Raw genomic sequence first — 21,947 nt, 5'->3', positions numbered from 1 at the left:
AAAAAAGTATAAAGGAGCATTACCGAAAATACATTTGTGACATATAAGCATGTAAGCAATTTGAATTGGATGCGAGCTGCCACCGGGAGCCAGTGGAGCTCTTTTCTTGCAGCACTAGTGGATTCAGAGCTCTTCATCTGAAAGATGATTCACACGGCTGCATTTTGTATTTTCTGCAGCTGTTGAATATCAGCCATATTGGCTCCTCCTAGTACGGCATAACAATAGTCCACATGTGGCAAAATCACTGCTCTTACAAGTTTTATACGGTTTTCCACTGATATTAGCAGGGCTACTTGTCTAAGTACCTTAAGATGGTAGTTAGTGTTGGTAGAGATGGCTGTGACGTGTGCCTCACTATCAAGACGTTCCTCCATGTAAGCGCCCAAGGTCTTGACTTTCTGCACGATCTTAATTTGATTGCCTTCTATGGTGAAGCAATTATATTCTTGGTTTAGTTTGGATTGGGAAAAGATGTTGGAAGAAGGGTGATCCTCCCTCACTGGTCTACCCCCAGGAACTGGATCCAATAGAGATGTCCGTGTCCTGGCCACCTGGATGACAGATTCCCGGGGACTAGCTAGGGAGACACCTTCAGGTTTCTCACACAGTCCTACTCCTGAGGGGGGTGGTGGCAGTTATGAGGGCCCCAAATTCCTGCCCCCCATGCCAACTTATACATGTGCAGTACTGCTTTGTCTCACATAATGCCTCTGAAACAAAATACTTGTCAGATTGTCTTTTCCAGAATCAGCGAACCAGAGATTAACAAAAATTAGCAACTTCAAAGAAGAGGCAGCCCTCCCAACACCATACGCAGTCTGCAACACCATCTGGTCAAATCCAGAGAGAACAACCCTACTGCATCCTTCTAAAGTGGAGCTCTCCTGCTGGAGTCACAGAGATTGAAACCCGGCGATGGAGGTGCTATGCAGCGACAGGGATGACAGCCGTACTACAGCAGTAGCAGTGGCAACTCCCTGCAGCCGCTGACAGAGTTCCCTCGACCACCAGAGAATCAACAGGTGGACATCGACCCCCAAACTAAAGTAAATTACCGTAGGGTAGCCAGATTTAGGCACCTGAACAAAACATGTACAATCAGCTTCCCGGGCCGCCATTACTTTACTATTCTGCAGCAGATCTGCACAGATAAAAGTGGTCAGGGCTTAACCGACTATTTGTAAACTCTGCGTCCGGTCAGGGAAGATAGGACCAGTAACCCAATGGAGAAAAGAGGGGGAAGCATGAAATGACCAGCAGGAAACCGGAAGTTGTGGATAGTTCAGAGGAGGTGGCAGACAAATAGACCAACTGGAAGAAGGAAGAAGCAGCAGAGTTTGGAGGTCATTTCAGGAGAAGGTGAGGTATTGATTAGTGAGTGCAAGTGGTTCTGCGTTGTGAGTGTGCGTGAAAGAGTAAGGTGTGGTTAGTTGAGTTAAAGTAAGAAGTGAATTGTATTTGTGACTGAGTGAAGGAGAGGGTCTGAGTAGGAGGTATGTGGAGCTGTATTAGTAGTAGTATAGAGGAGGGAGTTGTAGTGTGGAGGAGAAAGCTATAGTGTGAAGGATGGAGTAACATCAAAAAGGTAGAGGGTGAGGCCTAGAAGGAACTTGAGACATAGGAGGGAAAGAGAAGTGGAAAGAGAGTACTGGTAGGTGGAATAAGTAGAGTTGTGACAAAGGAGGAGAAAGAAAGGTGAGCACACTAGAAAGAATACTGAGTTGGACTCAGGGTCTGTAAGGCACAATCCCCTGCCCATTAGAATACTAACAACTTAATAGAGCAGGGACAGTCTCAAAAAGTCCCTGAGGGAGATGAGACAGCAAAGGTACCTGGCCTTTAGGCCCTCGCATCATGGCTAAGTCAGATCTTAGACAATAGGACCAATAATCGCCATCTACTAACCTGTGGCCAGGGATGTCTGGGTTAGGGAGCAGGTGCTCTTTAAGACTAGAGAGGGACGGCCGTAGAGCTCATTGAAAAATCAATAAAAACCATTGGACCGTGTAAGGATTGCAATATCTCTTGTGCCAGATGTGATATTATTTAAAAAAAGAAAAAAGCATGACACTACTCCTTTAATTGAAAAAGCAGGACACTAAAATATTGTATACTTCATAAATAACGTTTGTGTGCCTTATCTTTATAACATTGGTGTGCTGGTGAAAATGACAAAACCGATTCTCCCACTTGAGAGGGTAGCCTTGAACACCTCATTCACGTGCACAGCCTGAAGAGTCCGACACTACACAGAGTCCCCTTTCAACCAAAGTTCAGCATTATTTTCCTGAACCCTACACATGGGTGCCTAGGAAAATATTTCTAGCTGCCATAGGGTATGCACCTGTGAATTAAAGACACTTTCAAAAACAACCTGAAAGCAAACATGTTCTTATAAAAAAATGCAGAGATTAAATCATGATAATATTGATAATGCATGTCGAAGCTCAATGTAAAACAGAGTTATAATGTCCTCCATTAATATAAAGCAATTATACATTATCTATAAAGAATCACTAAATGCTGCAGCTGAAGCTTGTCACAAATATGGAAAAAGCTATGTAAATAGAAACATTATCACAAAACGCACACAAAAGTCCAAACATTGGTAGGCTTGTCCTACGCTTCCAAAACGGCACTGGTAAAAACACTGATTTAGTGAAGGTTAATTACCCAATGAAAGGCACTCTGCATCACAAAGAAGTTGGTTATGGAGGCTTGCTCTTATAGTCTTTAACCACACTAACGCAAAAAATCAATGTATCGATCTGCAGAAGAACAAAATAAACCTCTAAAAAGTAACATTCGACAATTGTCTCGCCAACTTGCACTGGATTCTAAGAATGGCCAACACTGTAACAGAGTATTCCCCATGATATTCGATTCATGCATAAATGAGCAGCGGATGGATAGCAAGCCCCCCTCTAAATACTGCTGCAAGAACTCTGGCAAAGTCCGGATACTAAAAATATCAAGTCCACATGTACAGTGGGAGAAGCATTTTGGGAGCACAACCAGTAGTTGCCGAATGACTGGTCTGGACACCGCCAGCACCACTTGCACTTGGGCATCTTTTGCACTGCAACATTTTAAGCTGTGACAAAATAAACAGTTCCCGTACTGTGGTATGGGCATTCTAGAAGTTTGAAGACATCTTCTGGTAATTTTCTAAATTCTATGTAAATGAGTTTATCCTTACCTGTCAGGGAGGGACTGCCCTCACATTTCTCTAGGATAGGGTTCCAGGTGAAATTACTTGCACCCAGTGCTCCCAACACTGCAGAGGCCAATCTTGCAAGTTTCCCTTTTGCATCATGGTGGGCCAAAGAAGCACTTGTGCATTCAGCTTCCAGTTGTTTGGACCGTTCTTCTGCCTCCCCAAGAGCTATGCTCAGGTGAGCCTGCTCTGTCTCTGCAATCCGCAGGGCATTCTGCAGGGAGCGCTCACCAGCACGAGACTCTTCCAGGTCATGGAAGAGTTCTTGCTCTCTGGCTGTGGACTTCGCTTCCTTCTCAATCAGCTTCTGTCGCAAGGATGACACCTGTAACATAAAGGAAAGATCACGAAAGTGTGAATCCAGGAATTAAGCGGTCAGAAACTGTGGGGTGTGTGGTAATGACTTATATTGGGGTTGGTGATAGAGTAGAACCAAGAAAACAGATGCCTCAAATTGATGACACCCAAACATCCACTATGGAAGCCTCCACACCCACTCAGACCAACGGGAGAACCGGACCCCTGCAACACCCTCACCTCACCAAGAAATCAAACTTAAACGCGCTGCCACACAGTCTAGAAGTCTGGATTACAAACAGCAACATCAATAGAAAACACAAGAGCTACAAGTACAGTTCAACAGTTTTATTCATACGCAACACTATAGGGTTCGATATATGTCTGTTAGAACTAGGGGTTTCCAACAAAACCACAACAGGTTTCTCTTTGCTGATGGTTTAAGGATAGATAACTCAATGTGCTGCAAAAACTTAACTTTGATATCAGGGTCGCCTCCATGTTTTGCTGATCTCGGAATCTATCTCCTGAAGGTTAACTACATGTGTTAGGATGTAAAAACACAAAGTGGTTCAAACTTTTATCTAAAACACACTTGGTCCCTCAAGAAAATCGTAGTTTAATCCACAATCTCTAGCATATAGTGCCAGTTTTGCTTCTTGGAACAGCACTCATTGTCTGGAATATAGAGCCCAGTTTGGTTTGATGTCTTCTGTGCACCGTTACCCTGTCTGCATGTTTTTGCCGGAATGCTTTAGCAATACAGCTTTTAGCAAGTCGTGCCTCTGTCTAGTTACACAATCCTAATGCCCTCCATCCCCCAAATAAAAGTCCCAAACATGTCCACTCACATGTTTCAGACCCATTTCCAGGGGGATTGTGTTTTTTTGGGGGCAGGCAAAGGACCTTTATGATTCAATGGGTAGGACCCTGCCACTGGCTCTCCTGCCAATAAACACTGTCGCCCACTAAGCCCCTCCAGTACACACCACCGGCCCCCCTTATCCGACAAACCCCTTCCTATACTTATACATATACACTATCTGGCTCTCCCCCCAATCCACAGTTTTTTCACGCTAAACAAGTGTGGAACAGTAAATACCTAAGCTGCACTTGGTATGCAGAAAAGACCTGCAACACCCAGCTTGCTTCTTGTATTCCCAATCCTAGGAACATGGCGCCCAACTTGCTTGACTGTACCTACCAGCAAGTACATTTTCCCCCATACATTAAGGTACTCCCCTAGGATAGATATGCTCTCCCTCTAGCCATGGGTCACAGATGATACCTTGTAACACACTCCTACTACAAAGTGTTCCCTCCACCCATGGTTCGCCCTGGGTAAATGAGGGAAAAACACTCCCTATGAGGCTCTACCCGTGGCAGAACAATGTTGCATACTAGCGACATTCGCAAATTTGACTCTGAGTACCCGCTACCAGCAGCACAGATAATCACGAGTGACACCGAAGAATTAGTGAGTAAACCCAGCGTTATGGTGGCGCCGGATGCAGCGGATGCGGATGACACCGTGGCGAGGACGCTACCAGTGGATTTATGTACGCCATCAGACTCTTTGTTGGCAGCGTTTACTGAAAAAGACTTGCTGGGCGATTACGCTGTACCCATTAAACCTAAAACAATAATTGACGCTATGATACATAATGATGCCGCACAAGATCAAGCAGCGGAGATTGTAGATCTCAGGAGTCCCCCATCGGGGACCAATGAAGAAGAACATGAAGTTGCACCACAAACAACAACTAGGCCGACATTCCCCACGAACGGCAAAATTGATATGCAATCAACTAATCCGTTGGTTGGGGAACACCTATTACAGTCACCGGTAATGTTTCCAGATTCTTCTCTGGATTCGTCGGTGCAGTCTATTTCTTTCACACAACCTTCCCCACAAACATCTAAAACAGAATAATGTCACCCGCCGAGTTTATCAATACCACACATGATGACAGCCACGGAAACAACACTGCAAGCTATGAACGCGGCGTTGTTTTCATTGGTAAAACTATACGAAAGTTTAGACTCAAGGATAACTGATCAGAATTTTCTGTTAAAAGAATTAATGGAAAATCAGGTGGTACAAACATCTGGGATTAAACTTGTCGACTTCCTATATAAGCGAGCAGCAGAATAAAATGAAAGACATACCATGTCCGGGAAACTTAGCTACGAATCCTTTGGAAAAAATGTCACAACAGAAGGAAGAATTCAAAAAAGCTGACACGAGTGAAAAGAAAAAAAAATTGTGAAAGAAAACAAGGTGGGACAGGGGTGTGTAATACTGGAATGTGGTGCAAATGAGATAATTGAGCAGGGAGTGACTACGCTGATAGGTTCTGCAGCGAATCTAACATCGATAAACTTGGTGTCTGTTTCAAATGATCCGCTGTACAATATCTTCAGTGCTAAAATTAAAAACAAAAAGCTCACTTTTGAACCCCCTACGGCAGGGGTGCACAACTGATTTTGACAGAGGGCCGAAAGTACCTTACATGAGGGCTATAGTGGGCCGAAAAGAAAAAGTGGGCGGGGCGGTAGGCGGGACATGTCAGGAGGCTTTTTCAACCCCCGATTTGTATTAAACACATGGAAAAAGAATATGTTTTTGAGGGGTAACGATTTTTATTGCATTTCAAACTTAAATTTTGTACTATACAGTTTCCATTGTCATCATTTATTTCGATTTAGTTATTGTATATCGTCTGTTTAATTAAATTATATATATTTTATTGACCCTTGATTGGACATTCCGTTATTTTGGACTGCTATAGTTTGCTGTTTGGGTTGCCCAAGAGGAGTATGGCCTTCGTTGAGTCAGGTTTCCTCAAAAAGCAAAGGATGTACATCTCCTAACTGTGCCTGTTTTAGCTTTATTATTGAGTTCACTCTTGGAGTGCAACACTATGCTCCATGGCTCCCACCCCCAACCAAACACTATGTCCCATGGCCCCCTCACCCCCAAACAAACACTATGCCCCATGGCCCCCTCAACCCCAAACAAACACTATGCCCCATGCCTCCCACCCCCAACCAAACACTATGCCCCCTGCCCCTCACCCTCAACCAAACACTATGCCCCATGACCCTCCCTCACCCCCAACCAAACACTATGCCCCATGGCCCCCAAGCCTCAAGCAAACACTATGCCCCCTGTCCCTCACCCTCAACCAAACACTATGCCCCATGGCCCCCTCACCCCCAACCAAACACTATGCCCCATTGCACCCACCCCCAACCAAACACTATGCCCCATGGCCCCCTCACCCCCAACTAAACACTATGCCCCAGGGCTCCCACCCCAACCAAACACTATGCCCCCTGTACCTCACCCCCAACCAAACACTATGCCCCATGGCCCCCAAGCCTAAAGCAAACACTGTGCCCCCTGTCCCTCACCCCCAACCAAACACTATGCCCCCTGTACCTCACCCCCAACCAAACACTATGCCCCATGGCCCCCAAGCCTAAAGCAAACACTGTGCCCCCTGTCCCTCACCCCCAACCAAACACTATGCCCCATGGCCCCCTCACCCCCAACCAAACACTATGCCCCATTGCACCCACCCCCAACCAAACACTATGCCCCATGGCCCCCTCACCCCCAACTAAACACTATGCCTCATGGCTCCCCCCCAACCAAACACTATTCCCCAAACACACTTTCAAGCATGCACCCATACAGACCCGAACCCCCCACCCCCCAACTCAGCACACACACTCTCAAGCATGCACCCATACAGACCCGAACCCCCGCCCTCCAACGCAGCACACACATTCTCAAGCATGCACCCATACAGACCCGAACCCCCCACTCAGCAAACACACTCTCAAGCATGCATCCATACAGACCGGTTGTAGGTCAACTGGTCGAATCGAAATGGTCGACAGGACAAATGGTCCACACCAAAAGGTCGACAGGTCAAATGATCGAATTTTTTTTTTGTTTTTTCACATTTTCTTTTTTTTCGGGGGGTCCGCCCCCCAACACCCTTTTTTTTTGCTAAAAACCCCTTTTTTCCCTAAATGAAAACCTAAAAAATATATATATAGCTAAAAAAAAATTCGATCATTTGTCCCGTCGACCAAATTGTGTTGACCATTTGTCGACCATTTGTCTGTCGACCATTTGACTAGACACCATACAGACCCAAACCCCCAACTCAGCACACACTCTCAAGCATACACCATGCACCCATACAGACCCAAACCCCCCACCCCCCAACTGAGCACACACACTCTCAAGCATGCACCCATATAGACCCGAACCACCCACCCCCCAACTCAGCACACACACTCTCAAACATGCACCATACAGACCGGAACCCCCCACCCCCAATCAGCACACTCTCAAACATGCACCCATACAGACCCAAACCCCACCACCCCAAGCACACATTCTCAAGCATACACCTTGCACCCATACAGACCCGAACCCCCCACCCCCCAACTCAGCACACACACTCTCAAGCATGCACCCATACAGACCCAAACCCCCACCCCGGCACACTCTCAAGTATGCACCCATACAGACCCAAACGCCACACCCCCCAAATCAGCACACTCTCAAACATGCACCCATACAGACCCGAACCCCCCACCCCAACTCAGCACACACTCTCAAACATGCACCATGCACCCATACAGACCCGAACCCCCACCCCCCAACTCAGCACACACACTCTCAAGCATGCACCCATACATGCATCACAACATACACAACACAAACATTCAAAAACATTCATACACATCCGACACCCCCCCACCCCCATCTCAACATACAAACCACAAACACTCAAAAACAAACATTCATACACATCCGACACCCTCCACCCCCCATCTCAACATACACAACACACTCAAAAACAAACATTCATACACATCCGACCCCCCCACCCCCATCTCAACATACACAACACAAACACTCAAAAACAAACATTCATACACATCCGACACCCCCCATCTCAACATACAAAACACAAACACTCAAAAACAAACATTCATACACATCCGACACCCCTCCACCCCCCATCTCAACATACACAACACACTCAAAAACAAACATTCATACACATCCGACACGCCCCCCACCCTCCAATCTCAACATACACAACACAAACATACAGCAGAACAGACCCGACACACAAACACAAACACACAGACCACTTACCCGAGACGGGCTGGAAGGCAGGTAAGCTGGAACGCTGGCGAGGTAAGTGGAATCGTACTACGGGTGGTGTGGCAAGCAAGGCTGAAATGCCTTCCGGCATCAAGCCTTACTGGCCACGCCAGCCGTAGTACTGGTACTCCATTGGTGCAGCACACACGCATTACGTGGCTGGTAGGAGTGACGTGGTGCGTGTGTGCTGAGCCAATGACGGCCAGTGTTTTGTCCGGCCCGGAAGACAACAAAGACTTTCCTAATGGAGGGCGGCCGATGCTGCTTGCGGGCTGCCCGCCTTTAGGAAAGTCTTTGTGCCTCGCAGGCCGGAAAAAACAGCATGGCGGGCCGCAACTGGCCCGCGAGCCGTATGTTGTGCACCCATGCCCTACGGTAAAAAAGTCTAAAAATCAGAAATTAACGAAAATGCAAAAAAATTTAAATTCTAGGCAATTCGTTAACCTGCTGTCCATGGCGGACAAAAGGGCGCAGGAAAAGAGTGTAGCCATTGTGCACAAATATTCTGCAATGTCACTAAGTAAGGCTAACTCGCCAACGAGAAACCTGGAATTAAAAGAGACTATTACCAGTGAAAATAGATCTTAAGTACGATCCTCTGGATAACTCAGTTGAAGAAGTGGCGAAAATAGAAAAACCAGGTGCCACGTTAAGAACATATCCAGCCTTGAACAAATGTTCAGTGGGAGAACAATTAAATCAGATTGAAGATCACCTTTTGAAACATTGGAAAGTAGGCGTGAGGAAATTCAAAAATCAATGGGACTTTTCATGTCACGAATGAAACCGAGTGTCAGATTAAATACCACCGAGGACGGTGCTCTTAATAATAAGACATGGAGGATGAACAAGTCAAACACAGATGATTCACAGTTATGTAAGAATAATATGAATTCTGGTCCAGGGCTCTCTTACACGAGAAATACTTCAACAGATCAGATCAAGAAAAATGAAATAAAGAACAATTCAAAGAATCGAAATAGCAAATGCAACGACACAACTCATGTAAATCTAGTACTACAGTGTCGTGGTGGTGAATTTGGACTATATGATTTGAATCGAGTTTCGGTACTGAATATACTAAATAACATCCCAAACTTGCAAGGCACCAAATCTGAGGATATAGCACAAATAGAATTTATTCACGACTATGACCGTTCAGTAGTAAAGATCTGGATGCTGTCGGCACTAGTGAAACAGGCAATCTGGCAAGCCAAAGCTGAACTATAGCAGCTAGGCTTTCTTCTTTTAAACCCAAAAGAAATACCGCAGGTAATGAACAGCTATCCCAATATGTGGCAAAGAACGTTTCAAGATACAGCAACAAAGCAAAATCCCTTAACAGTGGTGTGCTCTGCAAGTAATGACAACCAACCAAGATCCGTGTCATACCCGGTTGAAAAGGGGGTGAATAGATGTTTGCTAAACATCCTTAAAACTAGCCAGATAATACAGTTAGCCTTCTGGAACACTCGAGGACATGCTCATTTAATAACATCCTCAGTCTCCCTTCTGGCGCAGTATGACATTATTTTACAAGAGGTATGGCTTAGCGTACCGCCTGTTTGGGAGAACCATCAAATATCTTTGGTCTCGACTATCAAAAAATTAGGGGAAGACCAAAGGCCGGACTAATAGTAGCAGTCAAACTTTCCAGCGGCCTGAGACTTGAACCTTGGCTATCCCCAAACAACTTCATTCAGCTGGTGCGAATCACTTCAGAAGATAGAATGATAGCTTGTTTGAATTTATATTGGAACCATCTAGATATTCGAAATAGCCGCTTCTTTAGAGACTTAAACATCTGTCTAAATTTAATTGACAAAAATCCGGCTGTAACCCATACCAGTATAGCTGGAGATTTAAACATGAACTCTGTGGACGACAAAAGTGGCAAGATGAAGGAGACAATACAACAATGGGGAGAGAGGATTTAATCGAGTAAATGGCGCAGTGTCAGGTGATATTCCTCCACAGGCAACCTGGCGACAGGGACCATGGGCCTCCACAATTGATTATATATATATGTTGACAGTGGATTATTCGGTAAGGTTACCGTATTTAAAGTCCTAAATCAGGTACAGAGCGACCATAACATTTAACAATTGAATTGGGCATGGCCTAAGGCACTTGTAAAAAATGATCACCAACGGTATGACAAGGTACTGACAATATCTGCAAAAGGGAATCGATTTAGTTGGGCTCCATCGGTTCTAAATGATTTATGACTGGCTGTAACATATCCAAAAGACATCCTGAAACCAAACATCTCATATTTAGATGGAGAATATGTTGCCATTTTACAGATATTCAAAAGCAAAGGGCGATAAAAACCAGGGGCAAAGCAGTCGCATCTGCATGCGTATGATGAGGAGGTCCGAAGCCAGAAAGCCAGGTTAAAAAAGGACATAAGGGCTCTAATGCAGCAGGACAACACTAACAAAATACATGAGATTGCAAGATGCAACAACCGATAGAAAAATTGGATAAAACAACGTAAGGCGGCTATGATTATAAAAGATGCACAATCCATGCTGCACTCAATAGCCTCCAAATGTTCAGCATTAGTGTGGGGTTTAATAAAAACAATTTACAGTGGTAAACAATCGATAAAGCAAATGAATGTAGTACCAGAAGAAGTATGGGTTCAATATTACAAATCTCTATACGCAGAAGTTCTGTGATCTGGAACACCATTGTATGAGGAGGCCAATAAGAATGAGCAGCTGGCCTTTGATGAACTTGATATTTTGATGAACAAACCTAATACATCTAGGGCGCCTGGGCCTGATGGCTTGTCTAATGCCATGATGAAAAAGAATCCAGAAGCATGGGCCTCCATCTTGCGAATAATATTTGAACAAGTGATATGTAATAAGAAAATACCCCACTCCTGGCAAAAGTCGATCATAGTCCCCATATACAAAAAGGGGGACAGATCAGATCGGCACAATTATAGGCCAGTTGCCTTACTTGATGCCACGGGGAAGATTTTTGCCCAATTTGTATTGAAAGCCTTTAACAAATGGACTAACGAAGCAGGCGTTAATGATCCCTTCCAAACGGGGTTTATATCAGGCTTAGGCACCACAATTAATTTACAAGTGTTGCATGCCATTAAACAGCATGAGTCTCAAGCAAAACAGGCAATTTTTATGGCATTTGTTGACTTCGAGACTATTTTCGATTCCATATCAAGGCAATTGCTATTTAACAAATTATCAAAAAGCGCCTGTCCCGTATATTTGCAGCATTGGATAATCGAGTTCCATTCAAGTAAGATTATCAATGGCTGGGACACTGTCCAGATCTATCAATACCTATAAAGGTCTAAAACAGGGTTGCCTATTGGCATCCACCCTGTTTAATTATTTTATATCTGATGTAACAAAGGAATTTAGGCAAGTAACATCTGACGCGCCACGTCTAGGATCCGCTGCAATACCATGGTTATTCTATGCTGATGACCTGGTGTTACTAGCTAAAACGCCTAGGGGTCTGCAAGCGTTGCTGAATCAACTAGGGAACTATGTTAACAATAACAACTTAATCATAAATGTGGCAAAAACCAAGATTATGAAGATTGTATCCAAGAAGAAAAACAGGACATCTCATCAAGCTTGGTCATTACTATCCTAGCCCCTTGAAATCGTTGCACAGTATAAATATCTAGGACTAAATATAAACAAATTGGCGTCTGATGCTCCTTATTATGATTAAGTTGTTAGGCAGAAACCTGTGCAGTTCCCTTAGGGACCAATGCAAAAGGCTTAGGACTACAGGTGTTGCCAGTAAACCCAATTGGTAGCAGTCTGTACCACCCAGATTTACCTGGTAGCTGTGGCTGAGCAGCCAGACTTCTCTCAAGAAGAGTTAGACAGTATATAGAGTATACAAGATAGGTACCAAAATACAGTAGCACAAACAAACACTGACCAGAGCTTAGGTATAAAAGTATATAATTATTTATTTAAAAACACACTTTGTAATATACACTAACACTAATATGGCAAGCAAGTTCGAACACAGTCACTATTCATATATATACATCCCTGATTACTTATTGAACAAGTCTTAGTTAAAACACCACTTATTTTCAGACAGAGGTGAGCGCTTAACCTAAGATGGCACTCCAATAAGTTCATTAAAAAAAGGGAGGGAAAAAGGCAGAATTAGGAAAATACACAATACCAACACTTTAAGAGAACCAGAGCATGTCAGAAAAGGCAGAGTCTACTGAGGAGCAAGAAAGTCATAGGCCAGGCCCACTCTTGGTGAGAGCAAGGCAGAATGTGCCCAAGATCACACAGTTGAATAGTACTTTAAAGAGGCTTTGCAGATAGTTCAAAAAGGGTTGGATCAAGTCAGGAAAAGTTAGTTTGCAGGTCCCAAGTCACCCCATGATAGAAAGTCAAGGATTTACGGGACACCTTGAAGAGTCTGTTGCAAGGGAGACCAGGCGGGACACAGTACCTGAAATGGTGAGAGAGCTCCAGCGGGGGCAGTTGTTCCTGGCAGTGGGTGCAAGTTGGTGCTTCGTCCAGGGGAAGAGGAGATCTCGACGTGGAGGAAAGCTGGAGGTCGTTGCACTGCCAGGGAAGAAACCAGCCGTGGAGTTTCCCGGTTAAAAGGTACTACCCTTTAATTCGCGGTAGTGGTGAAGCGTGGCTATCCGGCCGCCGGGGTGCTCGGCACGGGCGATTCCACCACGAGACGATCCAGGAAGGCGAAAAAGAGGGCGAACTGGTTATCCCCACCAGTTCAGAGGAAGAAGACTCTCTGGGATGAAGATCTTCTCTCTCTGTCGTTGGGAAGTGGTGAGACGGTTCAGCAGGGCTCCACCGGTGGTGTCGTCGTTGCAGGTCGGCTCAGCTTCTCCCTCTTCGGATTCTTTGGTCGTGTGGCGACTTCTGAAGTTCTAGTTCCCAAAGCCCTGCAGAAAACCCCCATTCATCAGTCCTAGCTGTCACTCAAACATGCTAAGTGGTGAGCCGGGCGGCTCACCACTGGGCCAATCACACAAGAGTGCGACTTGAGTTGCTGAGGCAACTCAGTCCAGGGTGCCTAAACCCCCTCCCCCACACATCCTGTAGACCCAGACAGAGTGGCACCACTTTTGGAGGCTTCTGTGTAGAAGCCCGCCAAAAAGTGGAACAAAGGGCTCGACTTGGGTTGGAGTGACAGAGACGAACACAAACGCCATTTTAAAACCGAGTCCTGGCAAAAAGACCCAACCGGGGAATAAATATTAAATAAATAATCCGACGGTATCTTTAACATTGCACCAAAAAAAGTGGTGCGTTTAAAATGAATGGGAAATCCCATAGGAAATATTCCGGTGGAATATTTCGTGTGGCAACCACTGCCACCAGTCAGAAACTCGACGAGGGGGGACTGCACAGTGCCCCCTCGAAAAACAGACCCAGGGGCAATCTAATTACCCTTACCAGTACTTCCACAATATGATGGTTTGTACTGGTTCTGTTCACAATTTAAGACTAGTAAAGTCAATGGTGACTTTACATGCCCTGGGAGACAGTAATCAGTCCCAGTTTATGGAGTCTATGTTTGGGGGGTCACTATGACACCCCTGTGTTACTGCACTGGGGGTGCTGTGTAACACACTTACCAAAACCACATGAAACCCTATGGAGTAAAAGACCCTGTAGCCCATAAAACACATTATAAAGTCAAAGGATATCTCAAATCATGTCTAAGAGTGGGAGAAAAAGAGTCTCACTCTTAGCAGGAGAACAAAATAAACCCCAAGAATCCAGCAAAGCTGCTGGGGGACTCACTAGGTTTGGGAAATTAGCCTTAACAGAGAACTCTCCCTAACAGAAGTAAAGATGAAAATCAGGACTGCCACCTCTCAGGCCTCGCTTATCAATCATAAATATGGCCTATTTTCGTTAAAGCCAATTCTGAATTACTTTTGTCAAAAGGCTGTACCCACGGTAACATATGGTGCTGAGATGAGGTCATGGAAAAATGAGATGTCCTGGTCTAGATTGGAAGGCGCATTTTGGAAAACATTATTACCTGTACCTAAGGCGGTCCCGATATGTCTAATACGATATGAAATGGGACTCTCTTCGCTATATACAATGTATATGTGGAAATTGTGTAGTCTTACGCAGGTCATGGATAGATTCTCATTGATAACAACCCACAGTTCACATGCACCGTTGGCCAGTCCAGACATCTCTCTGGACAACAGGAGGTTGGTGTCGTCTACTAATGCTCCACCACTGAGAGTTTCCGAGACGAGACAGCCTGAGACATCATCGACTTTACCATGTCTGTCACCCCAAGAGAGTGGTGGGAGTGGTGCACCCAATCCCGACTCATTTGAGGACATATCCCCTTCCCAATGGCCGGAACTCATGGCCAATATTGCGAAAGAGCTACTCTTGTGTAGGGAACCATTTGACCTTAGTCTTTTGGTGGACGCATTAAACGACTGGGTGGCAGCCTCACGACTGCCAAAAATTAACTCAGACTCTCAGACCCACGGGGCTTGTAGCACTGTCATCTTGTCACAGGGCTCTAGGGCAAATATTGCCTGTCAAACCCCCTTACAAAAGAAAATGATAGATCAAGCAACCCAAACTGACATTGCTATTAAGGATCCTTTGGGTCCCATTGGGCCAATTGGGGCATTCCAGACAGGCAAGGAATTGGCAAAATCCTCCAGTGTGGATATAACTCAGGAAATTGATCTTCCCTCCTCTGTGCATGAACCCAATGGCGGCTATAAAGAGGTCAATCAGCTCCCAGCCATGAACGCTAAACTGAAAAGGATATCTCTACGAAACTTACAATTAAAGAAATCCCAAATGCCAACGATAAAGTACTCGAATCTTCATGATTTCGTTAGGGACCAGAGAAATTTCATTATCACTAATGTTCAGAAAATTGAAGAGAAAGAGACCAAAGACGCGCTGTGGTATAAGATCCTTGCATGGCTTTGCCAGAGAACAGGTCCAGGAACAGGTCCAGGAGTAGTCAGACTTAATGACTTACTGATCATCAAAAGGATAGACTTGAGTGACTGGTGCTAATACTGATTGTATTCTAGTGGGCTGTGGGGTAAGCACCCTACCGGCTTTTCTTAGACGATGCAGTTATCTGCCCAAAGGTACATCGAACTGTAATCTGATCCTCTAATTGCGGTTTGGGTGGTTATTATATACATGGCTTGTCCCTAAGAGCATTGCTATTCCTGCTCCCTTCTGTGGATTTAATTCCAGATCTAGAAATTCTTTATAGGGGTAATTGTTACATCCTGCATATCTTGAATGTTCCGATTTTATAGCTTTATTGTTTTGTATTTGTGCTTTGGATTGTCTGCGCCTTCAAGCCTTTGGGTCAATAGAAGCGCAATATAAATGAAATAAACATAAACAAATGTCTAATGAGCCAACATGATAACACTATTCTAGATGTGCTATCTACAATACATTGCAGGTGGCAATGGTTATATGGCGGGAGAAAGTAAAAACCGCTAAATGCAGAGATATCGGAAGAATTGTTGATGACAAACCCTGATAGAGCAAAATACAAAATCATGATATGGGACTGGATAAACACGTATGAACAATGCCAGAACACCAAACATGCAAAAATGCACACCATCATTATAAAAAAACTAAGGACACCAGAAACATATATGATAAAGTTTCCGGGAGCCAAATTTAGAGATCTGTTTTTAAGATTCAGGATGAATATATGGCATACTAAAAATGTGCTAGCCAAATGGAAACGGATTCCTTTTAAAGAGGATTTCCGTAGGTTTTGTAAAGATCCTGAAGTATCTGAATCCCTGTTACATTTAATTGCAGTATGTCAAAGCTGATGGATAGATAAAAGAATTGAATATTTTAAACTTCATTTTGAAGCTTATAGCGGCTTATCTATCGAACGGTTCTGGTACTATGTGTACAATACTTAAACAAAGTAAGAATAGCAATTGTCAACTATTTGATATCAATGAAAATACAAGATGGTAAATTTGGAATTTTAGGGTGATGGTGAAGTCTCTTGCACCTATTTATGAATTAGCAATCTCTTTCACTTTTCTAAACAGCTTAGTACATCAGACTGTATAAATAAGATGCAAATGTGCTTGTGAATCTTCTGACTTATATTGTCTCTAGCGGATCGCTTACGGATGTGGTATAGTAGATAATAGTTGGTTTTCTGTTTTCTTTTCTCTTTCTTTCTTTTCTTGTATTTATTGTGTTTGGTTACACAGCAAGCAAAGATTTTCTTTTTTAAAGAATATACATTTTTTCTTTTAAGATGTAATTTTAAAATGTTTAACTTGTATTTTATGAATTGGTGTAAATGTATAGAAAAGTTGATTATTCAACTGTATCAATAAAAAAAACATTTGGACATACTCCTACAAGAAAGAATTTCTCCCCCCGGCTTAGGTTTTATTTGGGCTAGAACATTCTTATCAACAAGCCACCTCTGAGTCCGAGTTTCTCTTGCAGTTCCTGCCTCTCTGTCTCCAACTCTCACTCCCCCCGCCCACTCTGTCAGTCAGTTTCTCTCCCACTCTCTCCCCTTACATGACTGGCTTTAATGGAACCCTGCCTGGCGGTGGCAGAGTGCTTACAAGCGCGGTCTACACATTTTGAAGTCATGCATAAGTGCCTGATCGTATCTGTGGGGTAAAGCAGACATCTTTTCTCCCTGTGCTGGTGGACCACAAGCTGTGCAAAAATGTTTCTGGCGAGTTCTGTTTGGGAGAGGGAACCATGGGAGTTAGCGAGTGTGATGCCAGCCTGCTCAAAGGTGAAGCCTTCTGTGGTCATGCAGCCTGAACCCCTCTCTGTTGGTGCACCACTTGATTTCCGGTTACTATTGTCAATCAATGAATTTACGGTTTTACTACAACTCATGCAGCAAAGTAGGGTTGCGAAGGTCAGCCGCACTTGATTGCGAGTTGGGGTGTGAATCAAAATTACCCTCTCCTGTCTTCCTGGTGGAAGAGGTGATGTACTGTGCTCTTAACCTAATACGGTAGGAGGACCTTGGCAGAAGTAGAAGCTCTACCGGATTCCCCACACAACACGTCCATGTAACCCACTCAATGGGTCCACTAATGCAAATGTCACAACACTGCTCTCCAAAACAAAGGAGAAACACAAATCAAAAGTCACAGAGTAGATGGAAGGAAAAAGGCACAGGAAACAACAATCCATCACCCTTTATACCCTTTATACCCAGGAACAGAAAAATAAACATTGAAATGGGTTGCCATCTAAATAGATGATTTCAAACAGGCCACCAGACCCCCTTTTAAAGACTAAAAAGCATAATGTCTATCTAGATGACTGCTACTAAACACCTGAGTGCCCACTCAATCAAGGAGTCAGTATCCAACTTATTCAGGCAGATGGTAAGCAAGAGTTCTGGAGGACCTGGAGTTGAAGTAGCAGAGCCACTTGGAAAGCTGAAAGTAGTAAGGGTGCTAAAAGACCAGAGGCCGTTAAGGGCTCAGAAACCTGTTGAGGGGTCCGTAAGAGCTGAGAGAAGGAGACCCAGAGATGTCCAAAAGAACTGGAAAAGCTGCAGATCAACATGAGACCCACGACTTGCAAGAGAGCTAACAACCTGGCCAAGAAGAGGCGACACGGACAGAGGATCAGACTGTGTTTATTTTTAATTTTATTTATAAAATGCTAACGCAACCAGGCTCGTGGGCATAAGGGCGCTAACGCTAAACAATTAATCAATGTACATAACCAAAACGAGGAAAAAAGCAGTACGAAACTCTGATGCAGAGAGGTACAATGGGTCTCCACTTAAAAATTTCCAGCGAGTCAATGCATCTCACATCAGAAGGCAAAGCATTGTATGATTTGAGGGTGGCAGCGAAGAATGCTTCTCTGCTCAGTGCTCACCAGAGTCAATTTAGTCCTAGGGAAAAACAGTTTGAATCATTAGATCTCATCGTCCGTCGACTAGACATCCTGGATAAACTTTCTACCAAGTACTCGGGACTTGTGCCAAACAGGAATTAGTTGGTGATTGTCAGAAGTCAGTGAGAGATGGCCTCGATTGGAAGCCAGTGCAGATTTTTTCCTGGCTTGGGAGACATGCTCTCTCCTGCTCAGCACCTCCACAGCTCTAACTGCAGTATTCTGTATTACCTGCAACCTTGTGCAGTCTCCCTTACTAATACCTGCTGCAGTAGTCCATTTTGGTAACATTAATGACCCCAGCCACAGTTCTTTTTAGAGAGATCTGGCCGTATCTGTGTCAGTGCTTTGGTGTAATAAGCCTATGTCGATACAAGATTATTGACCTGGGCTCGCATATTCATATTTTGGTCAAAATTCTCCAGAAAAGATTTAAACCAATCCTGCTGCTGGGGTGGAAAAGGCGCCAGCCTGCTGAAGTATCTCCGTCAATATGGTATGGTCCACAAGATCAAACGCTGCGGACAGATCTAGCAGCATTAACACCGCATTTGGCCTTTTTCAAAAGATTGTAATATGCTCGATTTCAGATCCAGAAGAGCTGTTTCTGTCCTGTGGGCGAGTCCAAAGCCCAACTGCCTTTTACCAAAGATGTTATTGCTCGACATGTGTTCCAAGACTTGCAGATAAGCCACTCGGTCAAGTATTTTCAGCAGAAACTACACATTTGTAATTGGCCGAAAGGTGGATCGGGTAAGGGAGATCTAGACATTTCTTTACAATAATGGAGTAATCCAAGAATTCTTGATGAAATATGGAACCTGGCATTCAGTTATAGCTGTGATCAATAAAGGTAAAGATACATTGACTGTAATCGCAGGACAAATGTCACCCTTACAGCTAGTTGGCTTCAGCTGAGTGATGTCAGTCATCTCAGCCTCTGTTACAGGTTTAAGCTTAAACACTGTCTGTGTGTCTTCCAACTGAACAACTGGGGGTCTTTCAGGTGCTTCTTCCACCACATCTGGGTTGTTAACATTTATCAGTGATATTAAAATTGTCTTTGATCTTACATAATTTATTAAACATAGCATCAAAGAATGCAAATGTCCACGGTGGACCAAATACAGCAGGTATAGTAAATTGTCCAGAGGTAGGAAGCAAACCTGATTGGCAGCACACTCATTGTGAAACACTTCCATTTGTCGTGCTAGCAAGAGACTATAGAGGGCCCGAAAGCCTTTGTCAGGACATGGCGGTAATCCTGCGTCATAGGAACGTGTCCAAATTCTTGGAAAGTAGGAGCCAGGCTGTCAAGTTGCGAGAGGATGGGCCGTGGTGAAGGGCCGCTCCCTTGTTCCTGGACAGGTTGAAGACAGGAGGCAGATGAATCGGAGGTGCCGATGAGAGGCAGAAGAGTTCCAGGTAAGAGAATTGTCTCTGCCAGGCTGGGATACCAGGATCAGTTTACACCGCTCGTCTCTAAAAATGAGCAGGACTCTAGGGGATCAGTGGAAATGGAGGGAAGGCATAGAGAAAGTTGTTCGTCCCCAGAAACATGTAGGCCGTCTCCCAGGCATACCGCTTGGGGGAACCTGCTGGCAAATGATCTGCACCTGGCATTCTCTCTGGTGGTGAAGAGATCTATTTCTGGAACACCCCACATTTGAAAGACTAGACGAAGCTGGTCATGGTGGAGCACCCACTTGTGGCCGGAGCGTAGTTCCCTGCTCAGAGAGTTGGCAATCGAGTTGTGGATGCCCAGCAGATGAAAGGGGAACAAGAACATCCAGCCCACTTCCAGGGTGCTTACACTACAGCGGAGAGGAGAGATCGGGGGTGCTGTCTTATTTCCATATGTAAAACACAGTGGTGGTGTTGCCGTGAATACCTGAACAACCTTCCCCCGGAGATGGAGGCAAAAGGAGTTTAGAACCCAGAACACTGCTTTCAGTTTGAGAACACAGATGTGCAGCAATTTGTCAGATGGAGACCAAAGGCCTCTGGCATGGTAGTTGTCAGTGCGCAGTGCCAAACCCTCCAAGTGACACAATGGTCGTGACTGTGCCCTCATATGCCCGTGGCCGGAATGGTGGACACTGGATCAGGTTTGTGGGCACAGATCACCAGAGCAGGGAGATGAGGAAGCGGCATACGAGTGACAACTTGTCGTCCCATTTGCCAAAGACTTGATTTCAATCGGGCGTCCAAGAACTCCAGAAGAGGCCTCAACCGAAGCCAGCAGTGCTGTATCCAGGGGGATGCAGGACGATGATATCCCGAGGAGAGATTTTAGAGAACAGACAGAAGAAGTCTGCTTCTGCAAGTGCAAGTTGGTCTTTGCCAGGAGTGCCGCAACCCTGTCCACTGTTGGGGTAGTGTGAGAAACCAAAGAGTGTCTCACCTGCTAGTCCCCGGGGATCTCTCCCCCAGGTGGCCAGGGTATGGCCATCACCTTTGGATCCAGACCGTGGGGGTGGACCAGTGCGGGAGGATCACCTGTCTGAGGAGCCTTCAGTGAGCGGGGGCGAGGCAGCCGATGGTGAGAAGCGGTATTCCCCCCTTTTCTGTACACCTAAACCATCTTATTTTTTAGGGCTCTCTGATGTCCCAAATCTCCACCTCATTCCCCTTTCTGCACAAACAATGGGCTGAGGAAGAGGACAACAGAGTAACAAGGGGGGGCGTGGCTAACTAGCAATGTGAGTGGCTGGGTAGCTCTGAAGCTCCTGACGATCCTGAAGAATCCTTCGAAAGTCTGCCCGACAAACTCAAAGCTAACGGCCCCCAAAAGGAGTGAAGGCTGGGGGAATGCGTGCAGAACATAGCATGCTAAACCACATCCAAAACCGGGAAGAAAGAGAAGAGATTTAAAAAAAACGGCCCGTGGGAACCCTAGTAGTGAAAAACCAAAATGGCCGCCCGCTAAACAAAGGATCCGAATGACGAAAAGCAAGCGCATGGCAGAGTGCGGAATATGCACATGAAACAGGACTTGGAGCGGAAAAGTCATACGCCCACCTGAAGGGACAGCTGGACATCAATGGATCCTGCCCAGGAGAAGGAGGTGCGAGTTAACCCCCCCACCCCCCACGGCACGGAACGGAGTCGAGACCTGCACGTAGGACCCACACAACACTGAGCCCTGGAAGAGAGTGCCAGGGATACTACAGAACTGGAGCTGCGGAGCAGAACACAGGGCAGCCGTCTTCTGATGGAGCTCGAGATCCCGGTCCCTGAATAGTGGAGCGGTCAATTCGAGGAAAGCAGAGCACGGCGAGCCCGAGGGAGGCTGGAA

General features: G+C 45.1%; 1 protein-coding gene across 1 annotated transcript in view; it reads right to left on the bottom strand.

Moving 5' to 3' along the window:
- The window catches only part of LOC138580226 (centrosome-associated protein CEP250-like), a 1,782,457-nt gene that overhangs the window by 328,166 nt on the left and 1,432,344 nt on the right, over positions 1-21,947 (bottom strand). The window contains exon 25 of the mRNA XM_069650593.1: positions 3,203-3,545. Coding sequence (XP_069506694.1) covers positions 3,203-3,545 — 343 coding nt within the window. The remainder of the gene's footprint in view (positions 1-3,202; positions 3,546-21,947) is intronic.

This window comes from Ambystoma mexicanum, chromosome 3p, assembly GCF_040938575.1.
Source record: "Ambystoma mexicanum isolate Mex_15411 chromosome 3p, UKY_AmexF1_1, whole genome shotgun sequence".
Taxonomy (NCBI): domain Eukaryota; kingdom Metazoa; phylum Chordata; class Amphibia; order Caudata; family Ambystomatidae; genus Ambystoma; species Ambystoma mexicanum.
The sequence above is the reverse complement of the archived record's forward strand: the minus strand, read 5'-3'. Positions and strand labels throughout refer to the sequence as shown.